At 40.9% G+C, this 23,397-nt stretch overlaps 1 protein-coding gene across 2 annotated transcripts in view; it reads right to left on the reverse strand.

Moving 5' to 3' along the window:
• Nucleotides 1-23,397, reverse strand: part of UBR4 (ubiquitin protein ligase E3 component n-recognin 4) — a 126,741-nt gene that overhangs the window by 98,867 nt on the left and 4,477 nt on the right. For both annotated transcript variants that reach the window (XM_060015371.1, XM_060015365.1), the window contains exons 2-18: nucleotides 20,633-20,730; nucleotides 19,289-19,392; nucleotides 18,387-18,516; nucleotides 18,134-18,273; nucleotides 17,525-17,627; nucleotides 17,266-17,407; nucleotides 16,985-17,109; nucleotides 13,897-14,021; nucleotides 13,225-13,284; nucleotides 12,934-13,124; nucleotides 9,519-9,618; nucleotides 9,246-9,383; nucleotides 8,662-8,779; nucleotides 7,597-7,784; nucleotides 6,521-6,680; nucleotides 6,317-6,402; nucleotides 132-301 (exon numbers count right to left, since the gene is read on the reverse strand). In XM_060015371.1, coding sequence (XP_059871354.1) covers nucleotides 132-301; nucleotides 6,317-6,402; nucleotides 6,521-6,680; nucleotides 7,597-7,784; nucleotides 8,662-8,779; nucleotides 9,246-9,383; nucleotides 9,519-9,618; nucleotides 12,934-13,124; nucleotides 13,225-13,284; nucleotides 13,897-14,021; nucleotides 16,985-17,109; nucleotides 17,266-17,407; nucleotides 17,525-17,627; nucleotides 18,134-18,273; nucleotides 18,387-18,516; nucleotides 19,289-19,392; nucleotides 20,633-20,730 — 2,178 coding nt within the window. The remainder of the gene's footprint in view (nucleotides 1-131; nucleotides 302-6,316; nucleotides 6,403-6,520; nucleotides 6,681-7,596; nucleotides 7,785-8,661; nucleotides 8,780-9,245; nucleotides 9,384-9,518; nucleotides 9,619-12,933; nucleotides 13,125-13,224; nucleotides 13,285-13,896; nucleotides 14,022-16,984; nucleotides 17,110-17,265; nucleotides 17,408-17,524; nucleotides 17,628-18,133; nucleotides 18,274-18,386; nucleotides 18,517-19,288; nucleotides 19,393-20,632; nucleotides 20,731-23,397) is intronic.

Here is a 23,397-nt window from a genome sequence, read left to right on the forward strand (position 1 = left end):
CACTCCTCCACCCTTGCCACTTTAAATTTATCATCAGAGTACCATCCCAGAGCCACAGATGAACTACAAATAAGTCAAACAAATTTTAAAAAGCAGCCTTCTCCGTGGGGCTTCTATTTAAGCTACCTTACCTGTCCCAAACTTTAAGGCATTCAGGGACGTCAGGGTCACCTTGAGCACCGGCTTTATGTTGCCAGATGAGCAGGAGGCGTGAAAGCACAGACAGGCTTTGAGGATGAATGTACAAGGGCCAAGGGCCCTCAGAAAAAGGAGCCACTCCCAGCTGCTGCAACAGTGTATTCTAACATGAAAGACATACAAGAGACCATTAGGGAAAAAGGCAGGGGATGAAGTCAACAGGTTACTAATGCTCTCTAATGTTACTTTTTAACACTGAAAGGAATACTTTAAAGAAAGGAAGACACAGAAATTCAAATTCAGAAGCAGTTTGCAAAAGGTCATTCACACATGAGGAAAATATAAAGGAAAAATTACTAATCTAACCCCATTAACAACTATAGTTAATTAGTGTCAGAAATGGGGTTCCCAAAAAGGAGACGTGCATGGAGACAGCAGAATCATGATAAGTTTCCAATGGATACTGTGCCTTTGAAAGAAAACTTCAACAACTGCAATAGCTAACATTTTTCTTTTATAATCAGTTACATGCCACAAACAACAATCCAAAGGGGGATTTCCAACAACTTCTATTAATAGTATTAGCAGAGAAATTTTGCCTCTAAGATATCAAGGCATCTAGAATTAATCAGGGTTGTCTTTGCCTCCAGTTGTGGCATGTCTTTCAAATGAGCTTTACTTTCAGCTTAGTTACCTAAGCTGCAACTTATCTCCTCAAATACACACACAAGCTGAGCAGGATGCCAATGGAAAACCAGACAAAAGCCTGCTTTCTCACTTGGCTTCAGAAAACACAAATCACGGTTACCTCAGGATACAGGATAAATTTTGAAGTCTGCCAAATTAAATTATATTCTTATAAAACATCCCAGCGAGGGACTTCCCTGGTGGTGCAGTGGTTAAGAATCTGCCTGCCAAGGCAGGGGACACGGGTTTGAGCCCTGGTCCAGGAAGCTCTCACATACCGCGGAGCAACTAAGCCCATGCGCCACAACTACTGAGCCTGCGCTCTAGAGCCCACGAGCCCCAACTACTGAAGCCCACGTGACTAGAGCCCGTGCTCCGCAACAAGAGAAGGCACCGCAATGAGAAGCCCGTGCACCGCAACAGAGTAGCTCCCGCTCACCACAACCAGAGAAAGCCCGCACGCAGCAAGGAAGACCCAATGCAGACAAAAATTAAAAAATAAATAAATGTATTAAAAAAAAAAAAACCCTAGAGGACCCTATTCCTGGAAGGCATTCAAAAAGTCACAGATATCGTGAGTAGTTCCCAGGTAATGGGGGGTTACCATAGGCTAACTGTTGCACAGAGACCGTCACACTAAATGCTCAGAGCTACAGCATCAGGGGTGTGCGCCACTTCACTGATACGGAAAACAGAGCTCAGAGTGGCTTAAGAACATGACCAAAGCCACAAGATTACCAAGTGACCAAGCAAGGTTTATCTCTAAAACCTACATTCTTCATCACTATGCTCAACACAGCCATAATGACTAACTTCTCAATTCCTGACTCAAGAAAACAATTCAAAAAAAAAAAAAAAACATGCCTGAGCTATATCAGAAGTGTTAACTGGAGCATTACTATAATAATAAAAAAATCAAATCAAGGGACATGCAGCCATAATGGTGGCAACTGTAAAGACCAAGGTAAACAAAAAAACATACTCTATATATATTACATTACATATATAATAGTAAAATTTGAAAAAGCAGAAACCAAGGGACATATCAATGTTCTAATAACTGTAAAACTATGCCACTATACAGACAGGGACTAGAAGGAAACATGGAAAAATTAAAATCATGAATTTCGTGGAAGGATTATGATTAATGTATATTCCTTATAAAGTTATTTACACACTTTTTTAAGTGAGTTTTTGTTTCATGTCAGTTATTTGTGTCTTTAGGTCAGTTTATTTAGGCCTCAGAACCTTAAGAAACGAGCTAACATTCCTCTGGAACCTATTTTTCCCTACCACTCAAACTCTTATTAGCGCTAAGGAAGAACTGACTTCTGAAGTAGTGAAACTGAGCCACAGCACAGCAAAACCCTGGCCTGACCCATTCCTTGCCACCCTCCGGCTACCTTTCCTCCCCTCCTCAATGCTGGCATTCCTGAGGTTTCAGCCTCAGCCTTCATCGCTCTTGCTCTCCCCAATCCATCTCATTGTATCTCATCACTTCAACAATGGCCTCTTAATGGATAATCCCCAAAGCTGCATTATCAATGTTAATTTCTTAACTCCTAAATTTCAGACTCACATTTCCAACTATTTTCTAGACATCTTCATCCCACTGGCACCTCAAAATGTCATCGTATTTAATGATATTTTCTTCAATAGTAGTAATGGTGACTATTTATTTAAACTAAAAACACTGATAATATATAAACTGTTTTTCTCATTTGATTGAAAGGGCTATAAAATTCAACATACTGACAAAGGAAACAATATAATCACACAGATGATGCCTCTGCTAATTGCCTTCAGCTTTCTCCTTCTTTAAAGGAGAGCCTCACACTCAGGTATACAGTTTTCCTGACCGCACGATGACTCTATGGCTAGCCTACTAAATGGGACTAAAAGTCATGTTGAAGAGCTGACACTGACCTGTTTGCTTTTATAAACAGAGAGAAAATGGCAAATTGTGCCTCATGTACCTGAAGAACCCAAAGGATCATTCTGAGAAAATGTGAACTAAACAAGTGACCCTTGAGAATTTAAGTTGGTGCAGCCACTGTAGAAAACAGTATGGAGGTTCCCCGGAAAACTAAAAATAGAATTACCATATGATCCTACTCCTGGGCATATATCCAGACAAAACTATAATTCAAAAAGATACATGCACCCCTACGTTCACAGCAGCACTATTCACAGTAGCCAAGAGATGGAAACAACTTAAATGTCCACCGACAGATGAATGGATAAAGAAGCTGTGCTACACATATACAATGGAATACTACTCAGCCATAAAAATGAATGAAATAATGCCATTTGCAGCAACATGGATGCAACTAGAGATTATCATACTATGTGAAGTCAGTCAAAAAGAGAACACCACATACCATATGATATCACTTATATGTGGAATCTAAAATATGACACAAATGAACCTATCTATGAAACAGAATCACGGACATAGAGAACAGAGTGGTGGCTGCCAAGGGGGAGGAGGTTGGGGGAGGGATGAAGTGGGAGGCTGGGGTTAGCAGATGTAAGCTTTTATATATAGAATGGGTAAACAACAAGGTCCTACTCTATAGTACAGAAAACTATATTCAATCTTACGATAAACCATAATGGAAAAGAATATAAAAAAAAGAATGTATATATGTGTATAACTGAATCACTCTGCTGTACAGCAGTAATTAACACAACACTGTAAATCAACTATACTTCAATTTAAAGAAAATTTTTTTTAAAGAAACCTGAAAAAGTAAATAAATGTGACCCATGAGTAAATACAATCTCTGAGTTGACTTAAGAGATTAAGAGAAGAATGAACCACTGAGTATTCAGTATCACTCCATCTACCCCCAAACCAACTCTCCTTCTTGACCTCCCTATTTCTATTAAAGACAACAGCATCCTTCTAGTCTCATTTGGGTTTCAAGGGTTTTAAATTTAGGCAATATCTTGAATTCCTTCCTTTCCTTGTCCTTTACTTCATTCAAATAATTTCCCATGATCTCTACAATAGGTCCTTTATCCACACCCTATCTCCCCTCTTTCTCATGATCCCATGCTAACTCAAGTCATCTTTATTTCTTCAGGCCCTGTAACAGTACCCGGCATATAGTTAAGTGTCAATGAATACTTATTTATGAACCTGGATCACCACAGTAATAGTATTATTAAGTTATTATAATGTTATATACAATGTTAAATATAATATTAAGTAATAATAGTAACAAAATACATTTTACTGTCAAATATATTTTGTTGCACTGTCTGTGTCTTGCAACCTAAGTCAGGCACCTTGGCTAAGGTAGCTTTGCACATTACTCCAAAGAAACAATATCCAAGGTAGGGGAACTCAACAGCAGACAGATTACACTGACTATCCTTCATAGCAATGAAATGTGGGGGAACAATTTAAAGTTCCATGTTTGGAAATGGACTGAAAAAGGATATCTGAGGATTTCCTCTGCAGAGTCAGTAGCTATAGGCAGCCAGGTTGCATGTCCACACAAGGTCTGTAATTATTTTTAAATGCTAAAGAGGGCAATATCATTACAGGAGTCTTAAGAATCCTATTCTCTAGAGAAAAATATTTCTTCCCCATTATTTGGACAAGTTTAGACAAGAAAAGGCCAAATCTATGAACTTTGAAACCTCCCTCCTTGCTCAAATCTGGGCAAGCAGCTGATAATTTTGGCAGGACGCCCTGACCCTATAGTCTGAGAAGGTACTGCAGGCAATATACTAACTGAAGCATTTCCTTCTCTTCACCTTAGACAGGTCAACAACTTTTCTACTCTATATATTCCCTTTCCTGCCAAAAAAAATTTTTTCATGTAACAGTAGGTAAGTATAAATAGATTTTATAATTATCTTTTTTTTTTTCTTTAGTAGTACGCAGGCCTCTCACTGTTGTGGCCTCTCCCGTTGCGGAGCACAGGCTCCGCACGCGCAGGCCCAGTGGCCATGGCTCACGGGCCCAGCCACTCCGCAGCATGTGGGATCTTCCCAGACCGGGGCACCAACCCGTGTCCCCTGCATTGGCAGGCGGACTCTCAACCACTGCGCCACCAGGGAAGCCCTATAATTATCTTTTTAAACAACAAAAGAAATGTTTAAGAATTTCTCAAATAGCTCGGGATTGTGAGAATCAATTTTAACCTCTTGAAACAGGTTCCTGGATTTTGTCCCTTTGGCAGCAAGTGCAAGCCCCTGAATTGTGTTTTGATTCTGAGAATCCACTGAAATAATCTTAAGAGTAACAAAAAAATTTTCAAAACAATCTTAGGGCAAATTATTGGAGATTTAACAAATTAAATTCTACCGGGGTTGATGGGGGGGCGAGAGGGTGAGTGGTCACAGTATCTAGGAATCTGCAGTTTTAAAAAATTCCCCAGGAATCCTTATATACACTAAAGATTGAGAACCACTAACTTTGACCACGTTATTATCAGACTATGACGTCGCCAAATGTTGGGAGAGAATATGAATCCATGTATCCCTGACGCACTACTGGTGAGAGTAAAACATGGTGCAGCTTCTACAGAGAGCAGTCTGGCATTATCTGCTTAAGGTCACACACTCCACAACCTGTCAATTCTACTCCAACTTATATTCCCAAGAGACTCACTTGTAACAGGGTACACACAGGGGACACGTACAAGAAAGATCATAGCAATAAAACCTGACTGACACAACCCAAATGTCCATCAGCAGGAGCAGAAGGGAGATGAATAAATTGGTATAGTCACAAACACGATGGAATATCATATAGCAGTCAAAACAAAAACTACGAAATATGCAACAGTAAAGATGAATTCTGGCAATAAAGTACTAAACAATATTAAGTGAAAAAAATTACACAGAACATGATGTCATTGCTAAAAACAGTCAATTTTAAAGTATTCCTTAAATGCAAAAACAAATACATATATGAAACTAATGAAATGAGGAATTTAAGATTTAGGATTCCAGATATCCACTACTTCAGTGAGGAAAGAAAGCCACAATGTTTAGACAACCACAATCAAGATCCTAGACTTTATTTTGGTGGTGGGTTTGCAAGTAAGAGCGTATATGAGAGCATCCATCTCCTGTAATTTGGTTGATCCTTTAAGACACGTGTTTTAATTTACCTTTCTTAGATTACTAACGATGCTGAACGTTTCCTATGTTTGTTGGCCATTCTTTTTTTTTTTTTTTATAAAATGCTCTGTTGTCTATTTACTTTTGTACTAGCATAGTCATCAGGAGTTGTTTTTGTTGTTTTTCCTTTTCTTTAAGCTTACTAAGTGACTCAGGGATAAAGGACACATTTTTTTTTTTCTCGAAATGATCCTAATTAAGGCAGAGGGATATACTAGGATAGTCTCTCAACACTCTTTGCAGGGAGGGGATCCCATGATAAACTTTTCCTTAGCAATAGAAACAAGTGCAGCCTACTGAGTACAGATGTAGAGAGCTCTTGGCCTAAACAGTTGTAGCGCACACAAACCTGCAGGTTAGGTGACTGAAGGTCAGAAGTTACCAGAGAGTGGTTGAAGTGATAGAGAGCGGCAGCAAACTCTTCATCTGATGCGCCTTGAAGACAAATGGAAAAACCAATTATTCAAGCATCTAACTGCTGCATCGCACCATGCTGCCAACAGTCAAACACCACTAGGAAAAAATCCACCAGGCACATATCCTGTCTACTGACCCTTGAGTCCATCTTTGTCCACCTCCTTAATGATACTGGCCAGGGTGGCCATATGGTGTTCTGAAAGAGATACACTCAGATAGTTTCGGATAAAATTATTCCGAGAGTTCAGCATGGAAGAGGTGATGAAGTTCAAAATGTTGGAAGCCAGACCTAAGAACTAAAAAGAACACAGAAAAGCTCATTGCAGGTTCATAAGCCCAGAGCTCCTACAAATCCTGAATACAAACAGAAAATAAAATATGCCCATAGGTCTCATGCAATAAACACAATGAATTAAAAAATCAGATTTTAAATCACCTACAGTGGGACCAAGTTATAATAGTCTCTCCCATGTGATTCTACTAGTTACAGAAAAGGGTATGCCGATTTAATACAATAGACTTCAGGTAATATTGCATGACAGGATTTCCAAAGAGATTAACTCTTTTATTTCATTCTTCTAAGGTCCTGTATTTGTCCAGCTCTAAGATATTATTGATATATTCAATTCTGAAGCCTATATTGTCATTATACATGCTTGGAATTCCCAGTTCTTTATTTCTCTATTAAAATGAAATTTCCATCCACGTCCTTGACTAGACTAAGTTGTATGAAAGCAAAGACTGTATATGCCTTGTTTACTGACAGAGCTTCAGAAGAGGGGCTGCTGACACACAGTACATCATTAATAAATACCGGCTGAACAAATAGTTAGCAGTCACGATGTACCAGACCTAGGCTAAGGGCTCTTTAATTCTTCACAACACTCTTAGAAGAGGTACAATCACTCCCATACAACAGGAGACAAAACTGAGGCTTGGAGAAATTCAGTTTCTTGCCCAAAGTCATAAAGCCAGTAAGGGGTAGATTCTATCTAACTCCAAAGGCTATGTTACTAACCCTCAATAAGAGAAACAACACCAAGAGCATAAGAGTTATTTAATCAAATATAATCAATACATTTATGTCCTAAGTAAAAATATCTTTAAACATTAGTTATCCAACCTACAAAATGTTTTTGTTCAAATGATCTGCTTTTCACACCCCTTCTCCCCATTTCTCCCTCCCCCTTAACCTCAGAAATCCACTCTTACCAACTCAGGATCTTTGCGGCTAGCCAAAATGTTGCCCTTCTCACCAGAGGCCTGCTTACTGGGGCTTTTAACTCGAGGTGAGCTCTCCAGCGGAGGGGGTGGGGGAGGAGGCGGAGGTGCCACTTTCTCTTTACTGGGGGAGATGGTCTCTTCAAACCACTGCCCCAGAATAGGCTCACTGTCATCATCTAACAGGGAAAGAGAAATGTAACAAAAACAACACGTTTTTAAAAAATTTTTAGTACATCTGCTTTGTAAAAGTGCCTGAGTCAAAAGGAACACAAGGTTTGTAGATCATGGTGGTAGTTACACTGCTGCATAAACTTGTCAAAACTCATCTAAATGTATATGCAAAATGGGAGTATTTTATTGTATGTAAATTATACCTCAATAAAACCAGTATTTTTTTTAAAGGAACCCAATGGAGGAAGAGAAACCACCTCATTTTATTTCACCGGCAAGCCAAACATTCTCAGTAGCAGAGTTTTACTTGTCTACCAACTGTAAGCTCCCAGATAAGAATCGTACCTTTGGCAATTCTGTACACTGCTCGCACAAACCTGGTTAGAAAGAATCTGAGATATTTATCTTATTCAGTCCCTCTCCAAACCAAGGCAGGAGGGAATGTTGGTGTTGCCCTGTCGTTCACCACAGCAGTCTGGCATTTCTTTCTCTATGTTTCCCCAAGCCACACATCTATGACGTCAGCCAAACCCAACACCTCACATACAGCCTTCCTTTTGAGTTTCACTGGGAAAGCTCAGAGCAGAGTTCCCAAAATGAGTCAGCACAAAAAGAAATATGAACAACTGAGGTGTATTCTGATTGCGGAGGGAAAGCAACGAAAAGCAATCTGGGCTTTGCTGACGGCAGTTTTAATCACTCATCTTCAACAGCTCCGCTTACTCTTGAATAACATGTCGCCTTTAAGTGCACATGCAGTCAAGATCCATGCCGGGCAGGTGAAAGCAAACAGTGACTAGGAAGCTACAGGAAGCTCCTAGGGACACTTGCTGCTGCACCCTATAGCTTATCCCCTGGGAGACAGCAAAGAGGGGCGTCTACCTTGGCTGCTGTCCTCCTCCGTGCTGCTGAAATCATCCTCGTAGTAGGTGTTTGAGTCAGTAGAGGCGCTGGCATCGCTGCTCACAGAGCCCTTCCTCTGACGCTGCAGGACACATGCCTAGGAAAATAGCGAGGTTTCTGTAATTGATGATCACAAAAATGAAGCCATCCTACCTCGTCCCATTTGCCACATGAAAAGTCTTCTCCGTGTTTTCTTTTCTCTAAATCCAAGAAGTATTTCTCCTAATAGCTACCTCCAGGACTCTCATAGCCTTATCCTATAGAAGCACTCCAAAACCAGAGATCTGGACCAGAACTGAAAAAGGAACGTTTCCATAGTGTCCTCCATGTTTTTGCTTCAGCATGCCCACTGTCACAAATCACCAAGTAGCCATATGGACCACAGTGCTGATAACCAATAACTAATTCAAATGTCTGAAACCATTTAAGAGTTCTTCTCATCTTCAAAACCATTACCACAAATTATGACTTTATAAAGATCATGGCATACAGTCAGTCTCATTCATTTTGAGGAGGTTATATGAGAAGATCTTCCAAATTATCAATGGCATGACCCCACCCACCTTTCTGTAGGAAGTTGAGAGTAATGTCAACAGCAGGTTTGTCAGTGGGACAGAGTCTATCAGCCGTTGAATCCTCTGTATGGAGGTACTCTGGGCCATAATGCTCAGGACAGCAGGGGGACCATCTGCCTCCCAACCCTGAAGGTAACGACATGAAAAGAGAATTAAGGTCAGGACTTGGCAGGAAATGACCACCTGATCTGATGGCTCAAGCGAGCTTAGCCAGAAGGGGAGCCAACAGTCAATATGCTGGTTCTGAAGACAAGCCCTCACCTTGTGCAGAGCCTCCACCTGCAGGTCTTGAAAGAGAGACGTCAACAGCTTGACGGCATGGTTTGCCAATATTACTGAGAGCACCCCAAATCCCTGATGCCTACACAAAGCAAAAAGGAAACACAAACGTTAACAACTCACAACAAATTACAATTTCAGAAACCACAGATCTTGCCATTTTGAGGTCCTACACCCACTTCAGAATCTATGGACCTTTCTCCAGGGGGAAAAAAAAAATTGCAAAAACACATAAAATTTGCATATAATTTCAGAAGCTCACAACCTCCCTGAAGCCCATCTACACACTGCCTAAAGATCCACAGGCTTCAGTTGAAGAACTTCAGGACTAGAAGAAGTTCTTCCAGCTCCATGAAATTTTGGAATTTAAACTATCAATTCAAAGCTATTGGGTCATGTGAAGACACTAATATTTAAATGTTGGTTGAATCTTTAAAAAGTCATTCTTTTGAGAAGAAAAGGTTAAAAATCAGCAACTTTTACAAAATATCTGGACACAAACCAAAGAGAATAAAAACAAAGGTTTACATTAAATCTGAGTAAAACTTTCTCTTTCTCTCCAAACGACCACACGACAAAGGGTTAGTATATCTAATATACAATGAGCTCATGTAAATCAATAAGAAAGGACAAATACCAAAGAGAAAACTGGGGCAAAGGATATAGACAGTGTGAAAATGATCACAATCACACTAGTAACCAACGAAATACAAATAAGAGCTATACAGTAATATCTTTCTCCTCAGATTAGCAAACATGAAGATTAATGACTCCCACTGTCAAACAGGACCTGGGGAAGAGGCATTTGCACGCACAACAGCTAGGAATGTATATCAGAGCAGTTTAGCAAAACATTTCAAATTTTTAAGTAAGTATATCCTTTGTCCTAAGAATTACACTTCTAGAAATTTAGCCCAAGGGGATAACTGAACAAGTTCACAAAGATTTATGTTTTAGAAGGTTTATCAAAGCACAGTTTATCAAAACAAGAAATTTGGAGCACACTAAATAAGTGTTCAATAAGTTAATTAGTTAACTATGGTGTATTTATACGGTAGAATACCATCAGTCATTATAAACATAGAATCTATAATCGTATCTATAATTGTATCGTAGACTGCAAACACGTCTATGGTATTTTGTAACAGTGATCCTATTTTCATAAACATGTACATTTAACATGTGAGCACAGAAAAATGTCTGGAAGAACGTTTACCAATTTGGGTGGCAGAATTTCGGGCAATTTTTTTCCTTTCTTATGGTTTGCAACCTACACAATGTATTTGCATTCTTTTAAGTCTCAAGACACTACAGCCATTTTTCAAATGTTTCTGCTACTTCTAAGGATATACCTTTTGGCATTCTCCCATTTCCCTTTATAATACCAAGCATGCAGATGCTCAAATATCACAAACTACTGTTCTCCCTGGAACATAATTACCTCCCTATTTTGCTTAGTGTCTACTTCCTACCATCCTAATGTCTATTTCAGATTTCAGCTCAGTAACACTTCCTCAGGGAAGCCTGCCTTGATTTCTCTAACCAGGTCAAAAGTCCCTATTATAATACTCTCTAGATACAATGTGACATGTATTTGCATGAATAACTTCTTGTCTCTTCGGAATGTGTCTATTTTTTTTTTATTCATCACAGCATTCCAGAACTAACACAGAGCCTGGAATAGAGAAAGTAGTGAATAATTTGCTGAATGAGGTCCAGAATGCGACTTCCTCCTTGAACTCCAGACTCACATACACAAGTGCTTACTCAACATCTCACAGAAAGATCTGCCAGTCCTCTCAAAAGCAGCATGGCCCAGATTAAGTTCAGTTCTTCGACTTCCTGCCATCCAATCTACTCATAAACTGGTGTGCCCTATCTCAGTAAATTACACAACCCAGGTACTCATGCCACAAAATTCTGATGTCGTATTTTTCACACTCAACCTCCAAGCCACCAGCAAATCCTGTCAGCTGTACCTTCAAAACATCCCAATATGACCTTTTCTCCCTGCCTTTACTACCACCCACTCCGAGTCCCCTCATCGCTCGTGCGGAGTAAGGCTTGAGCCTCCTAACTGTTCTCTCTCCTCGTCTTACGATCCCGCAGTGTATTCTCCATAGGACAGCTGGGTTCTCCGGTCACTAATAATTCATATCACGTCACTCCCCCCATCACAAACTCTCTAACACCTACAGATTACACTTGGCCCTAGGTGACCTGGCCCTGGCTACCTCTCTGAGAGAATTTTCTACCACTCTCCCTCGATTTCTCTATTCTAGACCTACTGACCTTGCTGAGCCTTAAAAATGCCAGTCATACTTCCACCTCAAAACCTGAACAATTCTACCCCAAATAGTTGCATGGCTCATCTGTCACTTCACTTCTACACCTTGTTCTCAGAGCCCTTTCCTGACCGTGCTAACTAAAATACTAGCCCCTGACACTCCCTAACTCCTTGTTCTGGCTTATTTTTCTTCACAACACTCATATATGATAATCTATTATGAACTTACTAGTATGTTTGTTCACTGTTGCTCCAGTTAGAAAATAAACTCTATAAAGGCAAGGAGATTGCTTTGATTAGTGCTCTATCCTCAATGGCTGGATAGAGCCTAGTGGTATATGGTAGGGACTGAAAAAAATAAATAAAATCCAGAAATGCCTAGGCTCAGGGCTTCCCTGGTGGCGCAGTGGTTGAGAGTCCGCCTGCCGATGCAGGGGACACAGGTTCGTGCCCCGGTCCAGGAAAATCCCACATGCCGCGGAGCAGCTAGGCCCGTGAGCCATGGCCGCTGAGCCTGCGCGTCCGGAGCCTGTGCTCCGCAATGGGAGAGGCCACACAGTGAGAGGCCCGCGTACCGCAAAAAAAAAAAAAAAAAGAAGAAATGCCTAGGCTTAGAAAATAAAACCTTGAACAACACAGAAGTCACATCTCTAACTTCTTTCCTGGCAAGCAAGGGTTTCTGTCCAGACCTCATCAAAACAGTAGTAAATGTTTCAGGAAGCAAGCCAGGAGGACCTGACAGAATCCTCACTTTACAGGTTAAACACACAAGTGAGTAACCAACCCCAAGTCAAACAAGCCCATTTTACAAAATAGAAGCATTTTTTTTCTGATTTGAACCTCACAGAAGTCCTAAAATATGTATTACACAGATGTTTTCTCCCTCTTATAGAGAAGGAAACAAGATTGGAGAGAATGAGTGATTTACCCAAAATCATACAGCTATGATGTAGAGACAGTAAACTATGATCATCCTCTTAGTAGTTACATTCAATTGGATGGAGGCAAATTTTTCTATTGCTGTGGAGATGAGAGGAGTTAACACTAGCTCCCCATCAATATAAAATGGCAGGAAAACAAAACCTGAGCGGCAGTCAAGGGGACACATACCCTTTTCCAGGCCCCAGCTTTGGAGAGCCCACTCCCTCCTTTGTACGAGAAAGGATGTCTCTGACCCGGAGAGCAGCCAGCGGATCTTTCTCTTTCCCCTTATCAGCCAAGGCAGTAGGACTGAGGTTCAATATGAGGAAAAGGCTGTTTAACAAACACCAGGCACCCAGCAATTGGAAGTTCTGATAGTGCTATTGAAAAAGGCACAAAAAATATATATAAACAGAGATCTTACAGGCTACGTACCTTACAGACTAGATATAAGACAGGAATATAGCAGAGACTTCTTACCTCACCACCAGCCCGGCGGGAACTGCTGATCGCTTGTCCAATCATGTCATAGATTTCAAGCTGTCCAATATCAAACATACACAAAAATCTGAGCAAGGTGACACAGTTCATTACAAATGCTAAATCCTACCCAAAGCAATTTAGCTTGAAGACACCAATATCCTCAAGCCACTTCCAATGACAGAATTCCATCACACCTTCCTTGACCTTCATAAGATGTTGACTCCATCTTTTCATTCAGCTCACATGTCACCTTCTCAGAGGCGTCCCCTCCACCCAATCTAAAGCAGCACACCCAGCACCACATCAGATCACTTTCTATCACATTTGTTCATCCAATCCACGTATCACTATCTGAAACTGTCTTGTGTCTATCATATGCCTCCACTGCAAGTACACTGACACAGTACAGTAAGCCCTTATATATATTTGCTGCTTGAATGACTCATCTTTCACAAAGTCCACTGCCACCACAAAGTTGCAGTGTTTCCTGCAGAGCCAACCAATCTGCCAAATAAACAAGCTAAAGGCCTACCTCTTAGACCTACTACCCAAGGGGAAGGGGTATGGAGAGCACTCCACATCCTTCCCTCTAAAAAGAAAGAAAGTGGAACTGGCCATATTCCCTTATTTGAATAATCAAGGTTCCGTGTCCCCAGAGGCGTAGCTTACACATTTTTGGACAATTGTAGCTGCATCACTCTCATAGTCGTCTTCTTTGGAGCTCGTGGACCCTGTCCGCACTTGCTGGGCACTACCCACGTGAAGGATGGCCATGCAAGTCGCCACACTCACACCTGAAAAAGAGATACACACATTCCAAGAACGTGAAACACAAAAACACAGCCCACCTACAAGCAATTCCATGATTTGATTACTGAAAGTAAATTCCATAAGGGCAAGACTAAACACAGTGTTACCATACAATCCAACAATCGCACTCCTAGGTATTTACCCAAATGAGCTGAAAACTTCCATCCACACAAAAACCTGTACACAAATATTTACTGTAGCTTTAGTCATAACTGCCAACAAATGGAAGCAATTAAGATGTCCTTTGATAGGTGAATCAGTGAACAAGCTGTGGTATATCGATACAAGGAATATTACTCATCAGTAAAGAGATGAGCTTCCAAGCCACAAAAAGACATAGAGGACCCTTAAATGCATGCAGCTGGCCCTCCACATCCCCAGTTCCGCATCTGGAGATGCAGCTAGTGGAATCGGTGGATGCCGAATCTGCAGATGCTGAGGCTGACTGTACTACACCATTTTATACAAGGGACTTCGAGCATCTGTGGATTTTTGTATCCAGGGGGGGTCCTGAAACCCCCCGCCCCCTGCAAGCAAAAGAAGCCTGTCTGAAAAGGCTACATACTACATAGTTGATTCTAACTATGACATTCTGGAAAAGATAACTGTGGAGACAGTAAAAGATCAGTGGATTCTAGGGACTGGCGTTAAGGGTAGGGGAGAAGGACCACTAGGTGGAACACAGGGAATTTGGAGGGCAGTGAAAATATTCTTATGACACAACGATGATGGTTACATGATATTATGCATTTGTCAAAACCCAGAGAACTGTACAACACAAAAAAGGAACCCTAACATAGTAAACTATGGACTTCAGTTAATAATAATGTATCAATATTAGTTCATCAATTACAACAAATGTATCCTATTAATGCAATTGTTAACAATAAGGGAAACTGTATATAACGGAGAGAGAGTATACGGGAACTCTGTACAAACTGCTCAATTTTTCTGCAAACTTAAAACTGCTTTAAAAATGAAATTATTAATTTTAAAATATTTTTAAAATTTTTAAGATGATGGAAAAAAAACAATCCCACGCTTAGTATTTCTCAAAGACATCAAGGCCAAATTCCTTTCTTTAAATCAAATTCCAAGTGACCAAATTTCAATAACAATCCAAATCTGGGCTCTTTAAACAACTAAGAATTTTTAGGCGGGATCCCCGACCAGGGATTGAACAGGTGCCCTCAGCAGTGAGAGTGCAGAGTCCTAACCGCTGGACCGCCAGGGAAGTCCCTTAACAACTAGGAATTTTTTTTTTTTTTTTTTTTTTTTTTGCGTTACACAGGCCTCTCACTGTTGTGGCCGCTCCCGTTGCGGAGCACAGGCTCCGGACACGCAGGCTCAGCCGCTCCACGGCATGTGGGGTCTTCCCGGACCGGGGCACGAACCCGCGTCCCCTGCATCGGCAGGCAGACTCTCAACCACTGCGCCACCAGGGAAGCCCACAACTAAGAATTTTTAAGGACTCTTTAATTCCGATCAACTAAGTACACTGAGATCCATGTGATATTCAAGAAATTCCCTGAAAATTGAAATTAATAAACCTCAAATTTAAAAATGCAAAAATCAAAGATAGAGAACTAGGAATAAACACTGGAAGTGGGCTTGGAGAGAGCGCCTGCTCACACACTGCCTTAGCTTTCCATTCCCACTGCCGCTGCTCTCGCTCAGGCCCTTCACCTGTCTTGCCCAAATGACCACAAACTCCTCCTAGCAGATCTTCCAGCCTGGTACTACTGCTTCAATGTGCTCCTAAAGTATAGCTCAGATCATAGCACACTTCAATATCTTTAATGGTCTCTACTGTCTACAGGATATGGTCCAAATGACTTAGACTGCATTTCTAAGCCCTCTGTGATTGGGCTGTACTTTCTTTCCAGCTGTCCAACACCCACTAATCACACACAGTCACACACACACACACACACACACACACACACACACACGCACACAATGTTCCCCCAAATTCCAGGATACTCTTGGTCCTGCTTTTGCCTCTGCCTAGGGATAGCCAAACTGAAATCCAACCTGCCCTGCAAGATACATCAACAGAACTCCTTTGTGAATACTGCCTTCCCCGATTGAAAGTGCGTTTATCTTTATATTCCTGTTTACACACAGATGTTTATAATAAAGTCATTCAAAGAATGTAGGGAGATGATTAACCTCAGCAATTTCTTGGTGCTCCCAAGGTCAGGTTTCCAAGGCTGTTCATATCCTCACTCACAGAACCCAGTAAACGTCGAAAATTGTTATGTCTCCCAAGACATACCAGGACTATGGTATTTAAAACCAAGGATCAGTAATTTGGGTTAAAAAGCCACTGTAACAATAACTTAAAAGAGAGTAAACACCAGTTGTCAGGCCCCACTTCCAAGGCAGCATAATCAACAGGAAGGGAGGGGATTTTGCGGCAGCATGAAGAATAACTGTCGTTGCATTTATCAATATAAACAGATACCACCTGTTCTATGAATCCTTCCTCAAATCTGCTCCCATAGCAAGACTCAATTCTCCCTTCTCTGTGTGCCCATAATATTCTATACTTCTCTTATCACCTTTATCATCTCCTGTTTTATATTACACTCTGTGGTCCTATCTATCTTCCATTGCTCGAGTAGAGGCTCCTTGAGGGCAGGGATTACATACTGCTCATCTCAATATCCCAAAAGCACTTGGAATTTTGCTTTCAAACAGCAGACACTTAACGTGTGCGCACACTATGAAATCAAATATCCACATAACACAATGGCAGCAGTTGAATAAGCGAATTTACAAGACTCCTATTGAGACCTCATTTCATCTAGATGAGATATTTAGATGATCCTTGGGGGTAGGGTCTAAGTAAAGGGGGAGAGAGTACTCAGAAGGATCTCACGGTTTCCAGAAAGTGTAACTGTCCTTGGCTGAGAAAATGAGATCAGATATAACAACTTCTCACCTGCATACAAACAACTTAGGCTGAGGACTGTCACATCTTGCAGACGAGAAGGATTGAGAGGTTCCAACACAGGTAGAGAAAGGGTATCCAATGCCATGGTTACATCAATCACCAGTGAATGAAAACTGGAATACAAGAGAAGGTTAACAAAAGTGTCTCTTTGAGTCACTTGCTTCTATAATCTGATAGTTAAAGAAAGTCGGCATGCCATAAAAACTAACCAGTTTCTCTCTTGAGAGCAGCATTAAAACGCAAAGCATATGCACCCTGGGGCACCTTACCCATTACGAACAGCAGTGGCATCTGCTACTGTTGCAGGCATGATGAAGAAGGAATTGGCCAACACTGCATCTTGAAACCGATTGATGTAGCGTAGGAAATAGGGCAGGTTTAAACACACACGCAGTAGCTTCTCTGAGCCACCTGAATTAATGAAAAAGCTCAACCTTACAAACAGGCCTCTGCTGCTTGATTTTCTTCCACTTAAGGAATTTCTGAAAGCAGAGAAACCACCTTTCTGATGACAATTAAGAGTCTCACCAAGCTCCTGAAGACTAGCCACATTCTGAGCTATGAACACATTCTTGGTTTTGATAGCAGAGGCTTGATCTGTGGATGACTGCTCATCATTTTCTCCTTCCGCCTGAAGAGAAACAAAGGATGTGAAAGGCCCATCAAGATACTGTCATCTGTTGACTGCTGTCCTCAAGTTCAGAATAGAACCAACCATCCAAACTAAACAGCTGCTCCACAGATACTCTTCAGACCCCCCAGTTAATGAGGTGGAAAGTCCTCTCTAACGCTGGGGAAAATACAAGTCATTTTTCCAAGAGGAGGGGGAAAATATATAGCTTTAAAATATATATATTCTGTAACTAGTATAGAGCAATGCCTTTTACAGAAAGGAGTACATGCTCTTTGTCTACTTGCATTGAGAAATGTTGGAAAAATGGTCCTCAAAGTAGTAATAACTGTGAACAGAAGGAATTGGGGTGTTACTTATTTTTGGTTTGTATTCTTCAGCTTTGTACCAAAGGCAGGTACATCATTTTATATCACAAATGTAAAATACATTTGTTAGCTATTTTTCCTAGTATTATCATCTTAACAAACCCCACAGGATGAGGCCATTTGGCTGAAGTAACTCACCGGAGTCTGTGGACCTACGGGTGATGATGCTACAGTTCTAGGGTTAAAAACTGACGTCAGCTGGTTCAAAAAATTCATCTGGACCTCCTTCTGCTTCAGCTCTGGGCTTACTGGTGCAGCCAGCTCTTTCTGATCTTCCACTACAAAATATAAAAGCAAGAGAGGGATGAGGGGAGTGCCACTAGAAGGCAAAAGAGGAAATAGCTGGCCAGAGGACTGGCCAAGAAACCAAGTCTGGTGAAGGAACACTCACCATCTGACAGTGTCTTCACTGTTTGTGGCAGCTTGGCCGATTTCATCATTGCTGTAAATGTGATAATTTCAGTTCTGTCTAATCGGCTACAGCCAGTGCACAGGCCCTTGATGAGGAGAATCAAGTGTTTCTGGGAAAAAAAAAAAAATTCAAATATGCCTTTTAGAAGAGTCTATTCTTTAGGGACTTCTAGCTGGCAAGGGGCCAAATTTAGGTTCATACCAAGAACTGCAAATTAGGAAAAACAATAAAGCAGAGATCACAACCTGATGGTCCTCAGACCATATCTGCTTGCAGGTTTGTCTTACTGTTCTCAGTGGTGTTGTTGTTGTTGTTTTAATTTGAAGTTATGGCCAACTTTTTAAAACATGGAAGATTTAACATACAAATCCAGGATTTCCTGTCTCTCTCAATAATTTACAAGACAGAGCAGCTCTGCTGCCATTCCTGTAGGGCAACAGTCAGCTGGAGCCAAACAGTGAGTGGCCCCTTTATAGCTGGGTCATGCACCCTTCTCAACCAGCATACTTGACTCACTTTATGTCACTTGCCTGGCCCCCACAGGCGTATCTCTGCAATCCTTGAAAAAGCCTCTGCAGCCCTCTATACCAGGGGGTGGTAAACCACAGCCCCAGCTCAGCCCAATGCCTGTTTTTGTAAATAAAGTTGACTGGACCACAGCTATGCTCATCCACTTACGTATTGTCTGTGGCTGCTTTCACACTACAAAGGCAGAGATCAGCTGCAACGGGGACTGGATGGTCGGCAAATTATCTACTATGTGGCCTATTACAGAAAAAGTTTACCAACCCCTGCTCTATGCCATCCCTTCTCCATCATTCCACTTGTCAGTCACAAGCCTACCACAAAATAAGGGCCAGAAATGGGCCCATCACTCTTACCTGGGACACAGCGCAAGCCTCATCTGGATTCTCCAGACGCAGGAGAGAAAACTCAATCAAGACTTTACAGGCTGCTGCCACAGACTGAAGTTGGTTCCGCGGAACTGAGAAAGGAATAAATTTTACTTAACTTCAGACTGCTATAACTCACTTCAGCCTCACAGTCAATAAACCAAATAAGTATTGAGCTCCGTATGTCCAACATTCCCAATATCGTTCTACGAGAATAATTATTCAGAACCAACAACCCTACAGGCAAACAAAGGCATTTTGGCATTGATAAGCATCAATTGCTTCTAGATCAATTTATCTCACATTTACTAGAAATTAAGATAATTATAATAGGAAATACATCACAGTAAGTACCAAGCACTTCAAGTATATTAACCCACTTAATCCCTAAACCAATTCTATGGGGTAGATAATATTGTTACCCCCCTTCCCTTCTTTTTTTTTTTTTTTTTAACAGATAAGGAAATTAAACCATAGACAGGTTAAATGACTTGACCAAAGTCACGCAGCTGGAGTTAAATCCAGGAAGTCTGGCTCTAAAGTTCATGCTCTTACCCAGTAGACTACACTACCTCTCCTTTCCCTTTTTGCAACGGGCTTCCTACTCAAAGTTTCTCCAATCTAAAAGTGATTCTTACAGTGGTAGCCAATGCCTATAATAAACAGCACTAGACACCGAAAGACTACTCAGCAACCCTGTAACTTCCTTTCACTTTGCTTGCTTAGCAAACTATTTAAGTAAAATAATTCAAATTCTTCAGATCTATATGAGTTAGGATTGGAAAAAAAAAGTGAAAATGCAAAATTTCAGAAATAGTGGAAAGTAAGGGCTTGGTCACATTTGGGGGTAGAAAAGTTTAAAAGATGGAAAACTGAAGTTAAAATCCAGTCACACACCAGAGAACACAAAAGGAGAATTTAACTTCTCACCAAAATCAAATAAGGAATAGAGCCTTGGTTAGTGGCTGCTAACCCCAGGTCAGTATCCACCTAACCCCCCAATCCCACCCACCCTGCCCCCCAAAATTAGCACACTAATAACTACATGTGTAAAATCAATAAAATGCTTTTGATTAAAAAGGCAAGGAAGGTTAACTTAATGGTTATGAAATAGATGTCCAAACCAAATAGTTTTTAAATCTCTTGTGGTTGGCCTCGGTAAAGGAACTTCCAGAGCCTTATCATACTGACAGTTGTCTCCGCTCTTGAGTGAACAGGTTACAACTAAAATACAGACTTCATTAACAACTTGTTCAGACACCGTAACAAGAGGACACACAATTTCCCTATTCATGAGCCCTTAAAAGGGAATGACAAGAACAGAATACTTACTGAGGCTACAAACTGTTGTGATATAGTGTGTGGAAAGTGCAACAAAAGATGAGTAGAATGGCTCATACTGCTTCTCGTGGTGCAGGATTTCTGATTCACTGCAAAGAAAATAATTCAGCCAACATTTACTTAGTGCTTACTATATGCCAGATACCCTACCCCTTTACAGGCATTACCTGACTTAATCCTTGTAGCAATCCTACTTGGTAGGCACTGTTACCATCCCTATATCCAAGTTGAGAAAAGTGAAGCTTAGAGAGTTTAAACTAAGTACCTTGTTCAAGGTATCAGGCTTAGTAAGTGGCAAAGGCTAATGAACAGGAAACACTTTCAAACTCACTTAGAATTAAAGGAATACAAGTAAAAACACAACAGGATACCATCTTGTCCTGTATTACTGACTGGCAAAGACAAAGCTAATAATGACATGAGCTGGCGAAAGGAGGGGTGAAGCAGGGCACTCAAAATACTGTTAGTGGGAATACAGACTATAGTAACACATTCTGAAGACCAAACAAGGCCAGTCCATGATGCAGTAACTTAAAAAGAATCAACAACTCAAGGGAAGAAATCATCTGATGGGTGATAAAATCCAAAATTCTTTAGGTACCAGAGTCCTCCATCCCCCTCCCCACACCCATAGGATACAGCTAGATCACAACAAAGTGATTACTAACCACATCCCTTATCTTTACCTGAGAAAATGGCCTCTTCAGTGAAAATCTGGAGCCCAACTACGTCTAAAAGCTGGATACATTTATGTCATTCTCTTTATCAAATCAGATGCTAATTGCAACCCACGGAACAAGAAGGCAAAGAAAACACTAAAATGTCTTACTAAATGGAAAGAGGAGAGCAATGTGGCTAAATAGTTTCCTCAGTAAGTTAATTCTCCAGCAAGAACTATCAGCCTAGGAAGGGAAACGTAAACAGAGTCAAGACTCTATCCACTTGCCAAATCAACACAGGAGCCAAAAAGACTCAACATTTGGAAGGTGCCATCGTGAGTGATGAATCACCTCAAACAACACTTAAGAGTCTGGCACTGCAAACACTTTGCTATTTGGAGATTTATCAAGGAAAAACGGGTGTTTATCAAAGATCAGTTCCTTATCTTGGAATATCTCCTTCACCAAGAAAAAATATTTATGGAGCACCTATGATGTGCAAGAACCTCCCTGCCCATCAAGGATCATTTCTCCCTAGTTGTCAGATGGACAAAAAGAAGGAAACAAAAACCTTAAAACATCAAGCAACACTCAAAGCTTCAGGGGCCATCACACAGGTGAGGGTCATATCACATTCAGCAGAGAACTCCCCAACCCCCTGCTTCCACCTCCTAGGAACAGCTGTTCCTTCACTCCCATCCTTACACTTATGCATTCATTGTTCTAAGGTTTCCCCACCCTGTAATTTGATCCATTTTACTAAGTATTTACCTTCTCTGCTTTATTTCAAAGTTTCAGAGCTGCTTACCCCCACGTTTTGCAACTGAACAGGTTTACCAAAACTAAGAGGAAGACTGCCTATCCAAAGAACGAACTTATTCTGCTGCTTTCATTCCCATTCAGATAATAAAATATATCCAAAATATAGGAGTAAACATATTGAATTACCTGGTTCAAAGCTGCCCTATTATGATTTAACAAACCCTACTTCCTGCCCTAGAAATACACAACTGCCTTATTCCAATCAAGAACAAAGAAGGCACTTTGGGGAAAGATGGACATTGGCAATAGAAAAAAATGGAGCAGTCTTGAGGCTCAACTTACGATTTGCTTAGGACAAGTAAGGATAAACCTAGGGAAATTAGTTTTAAAAAGACTTAAAGGTGGGGCACTTCCCGGGTGGTCCAGTGGTTAAGACTCCACCCTTCCAATGCAGGGGGCGAGGCTGATCCCTGGTTGGGGAACTGGGACCCTGCATGCCGCACGTTGCGGCCAAAATAAGAAAAAGAAAAGAAAAAGAAAATATATCGGAGTGCCTTCTTTAAAAAAAAAAAAAAAAGAGACTTGAAAGGGAGAGTAGGCAGGTGGACATGTGGCCCAAAGGACAATGTTGTTATCTCTTGATTCTAAAGAAACAACTGTGTTTGAGTACCCTGATGAAGATGTGCCGCCACAATTCCTTAACCCACCCTCGTTTCCCAGGAACCTGACGCACACCAAGTCACCAAAGGAGGCAAAGAAATGGAAAAATGGAAGAAAGGGCAAGACGTTAGGTAGGAAGGGGAGAAATGCAGAAATTGAAGGCAAATATGACAGGAAGAAAAATAAGGAGATTTCAAGGTAAAAATATCTCTCCTCTAGGCAGTCAAGCTATTTTCCTCAAACGTCTACTTCGCCTTACAAACTGCAACGAAAGTATCACAGAGCCTCAAACACTGCTGAAAAGACAAGGAATCTGAAGTGGTTTTATTCCATACAAAATAAATGCAATGCAGAGCACAAAGGGAAACAGCAGCTAAGCAGAAGTCCAATTTGGTCAGAGAAGTCCAATTTGACATGTAAGTAAAAAAGAACTGGCCAGGGTCTGGAAATATCTGGGTTTTTCTAGGAAGAGGTGAAAAATCAGATGTAGCAAAATAAAAGACTAAGGATTCACCTTCCTTCTCCCTCTTAGATTACTATTTATATCTTTGTTGTAAACTGTGGAAACTCCACAAAGCCCTTTCCCCTCAACAGAATCATAAACTCCCAAGTATAGAATCTATTATGCTTGTTTCAAGATACTTAGAATCATGAAACAAGCATAACGAATACATT

This window comes from Delphinus delphis, chromosome 1 (genome assembly GCF_949987515.2).
Source record: "Delphinus delphis chromosome 1, mDelDel1.2, whole genome shotgun sequence".
In the NCBI taxonomy this organism is placed as follows: domain Eukaryota; kingdom Metazoa; phylum Chordata; class Mammalia; order Artiodactyla; family Delphinidae; genus Delphinus; species Delphinus delphis.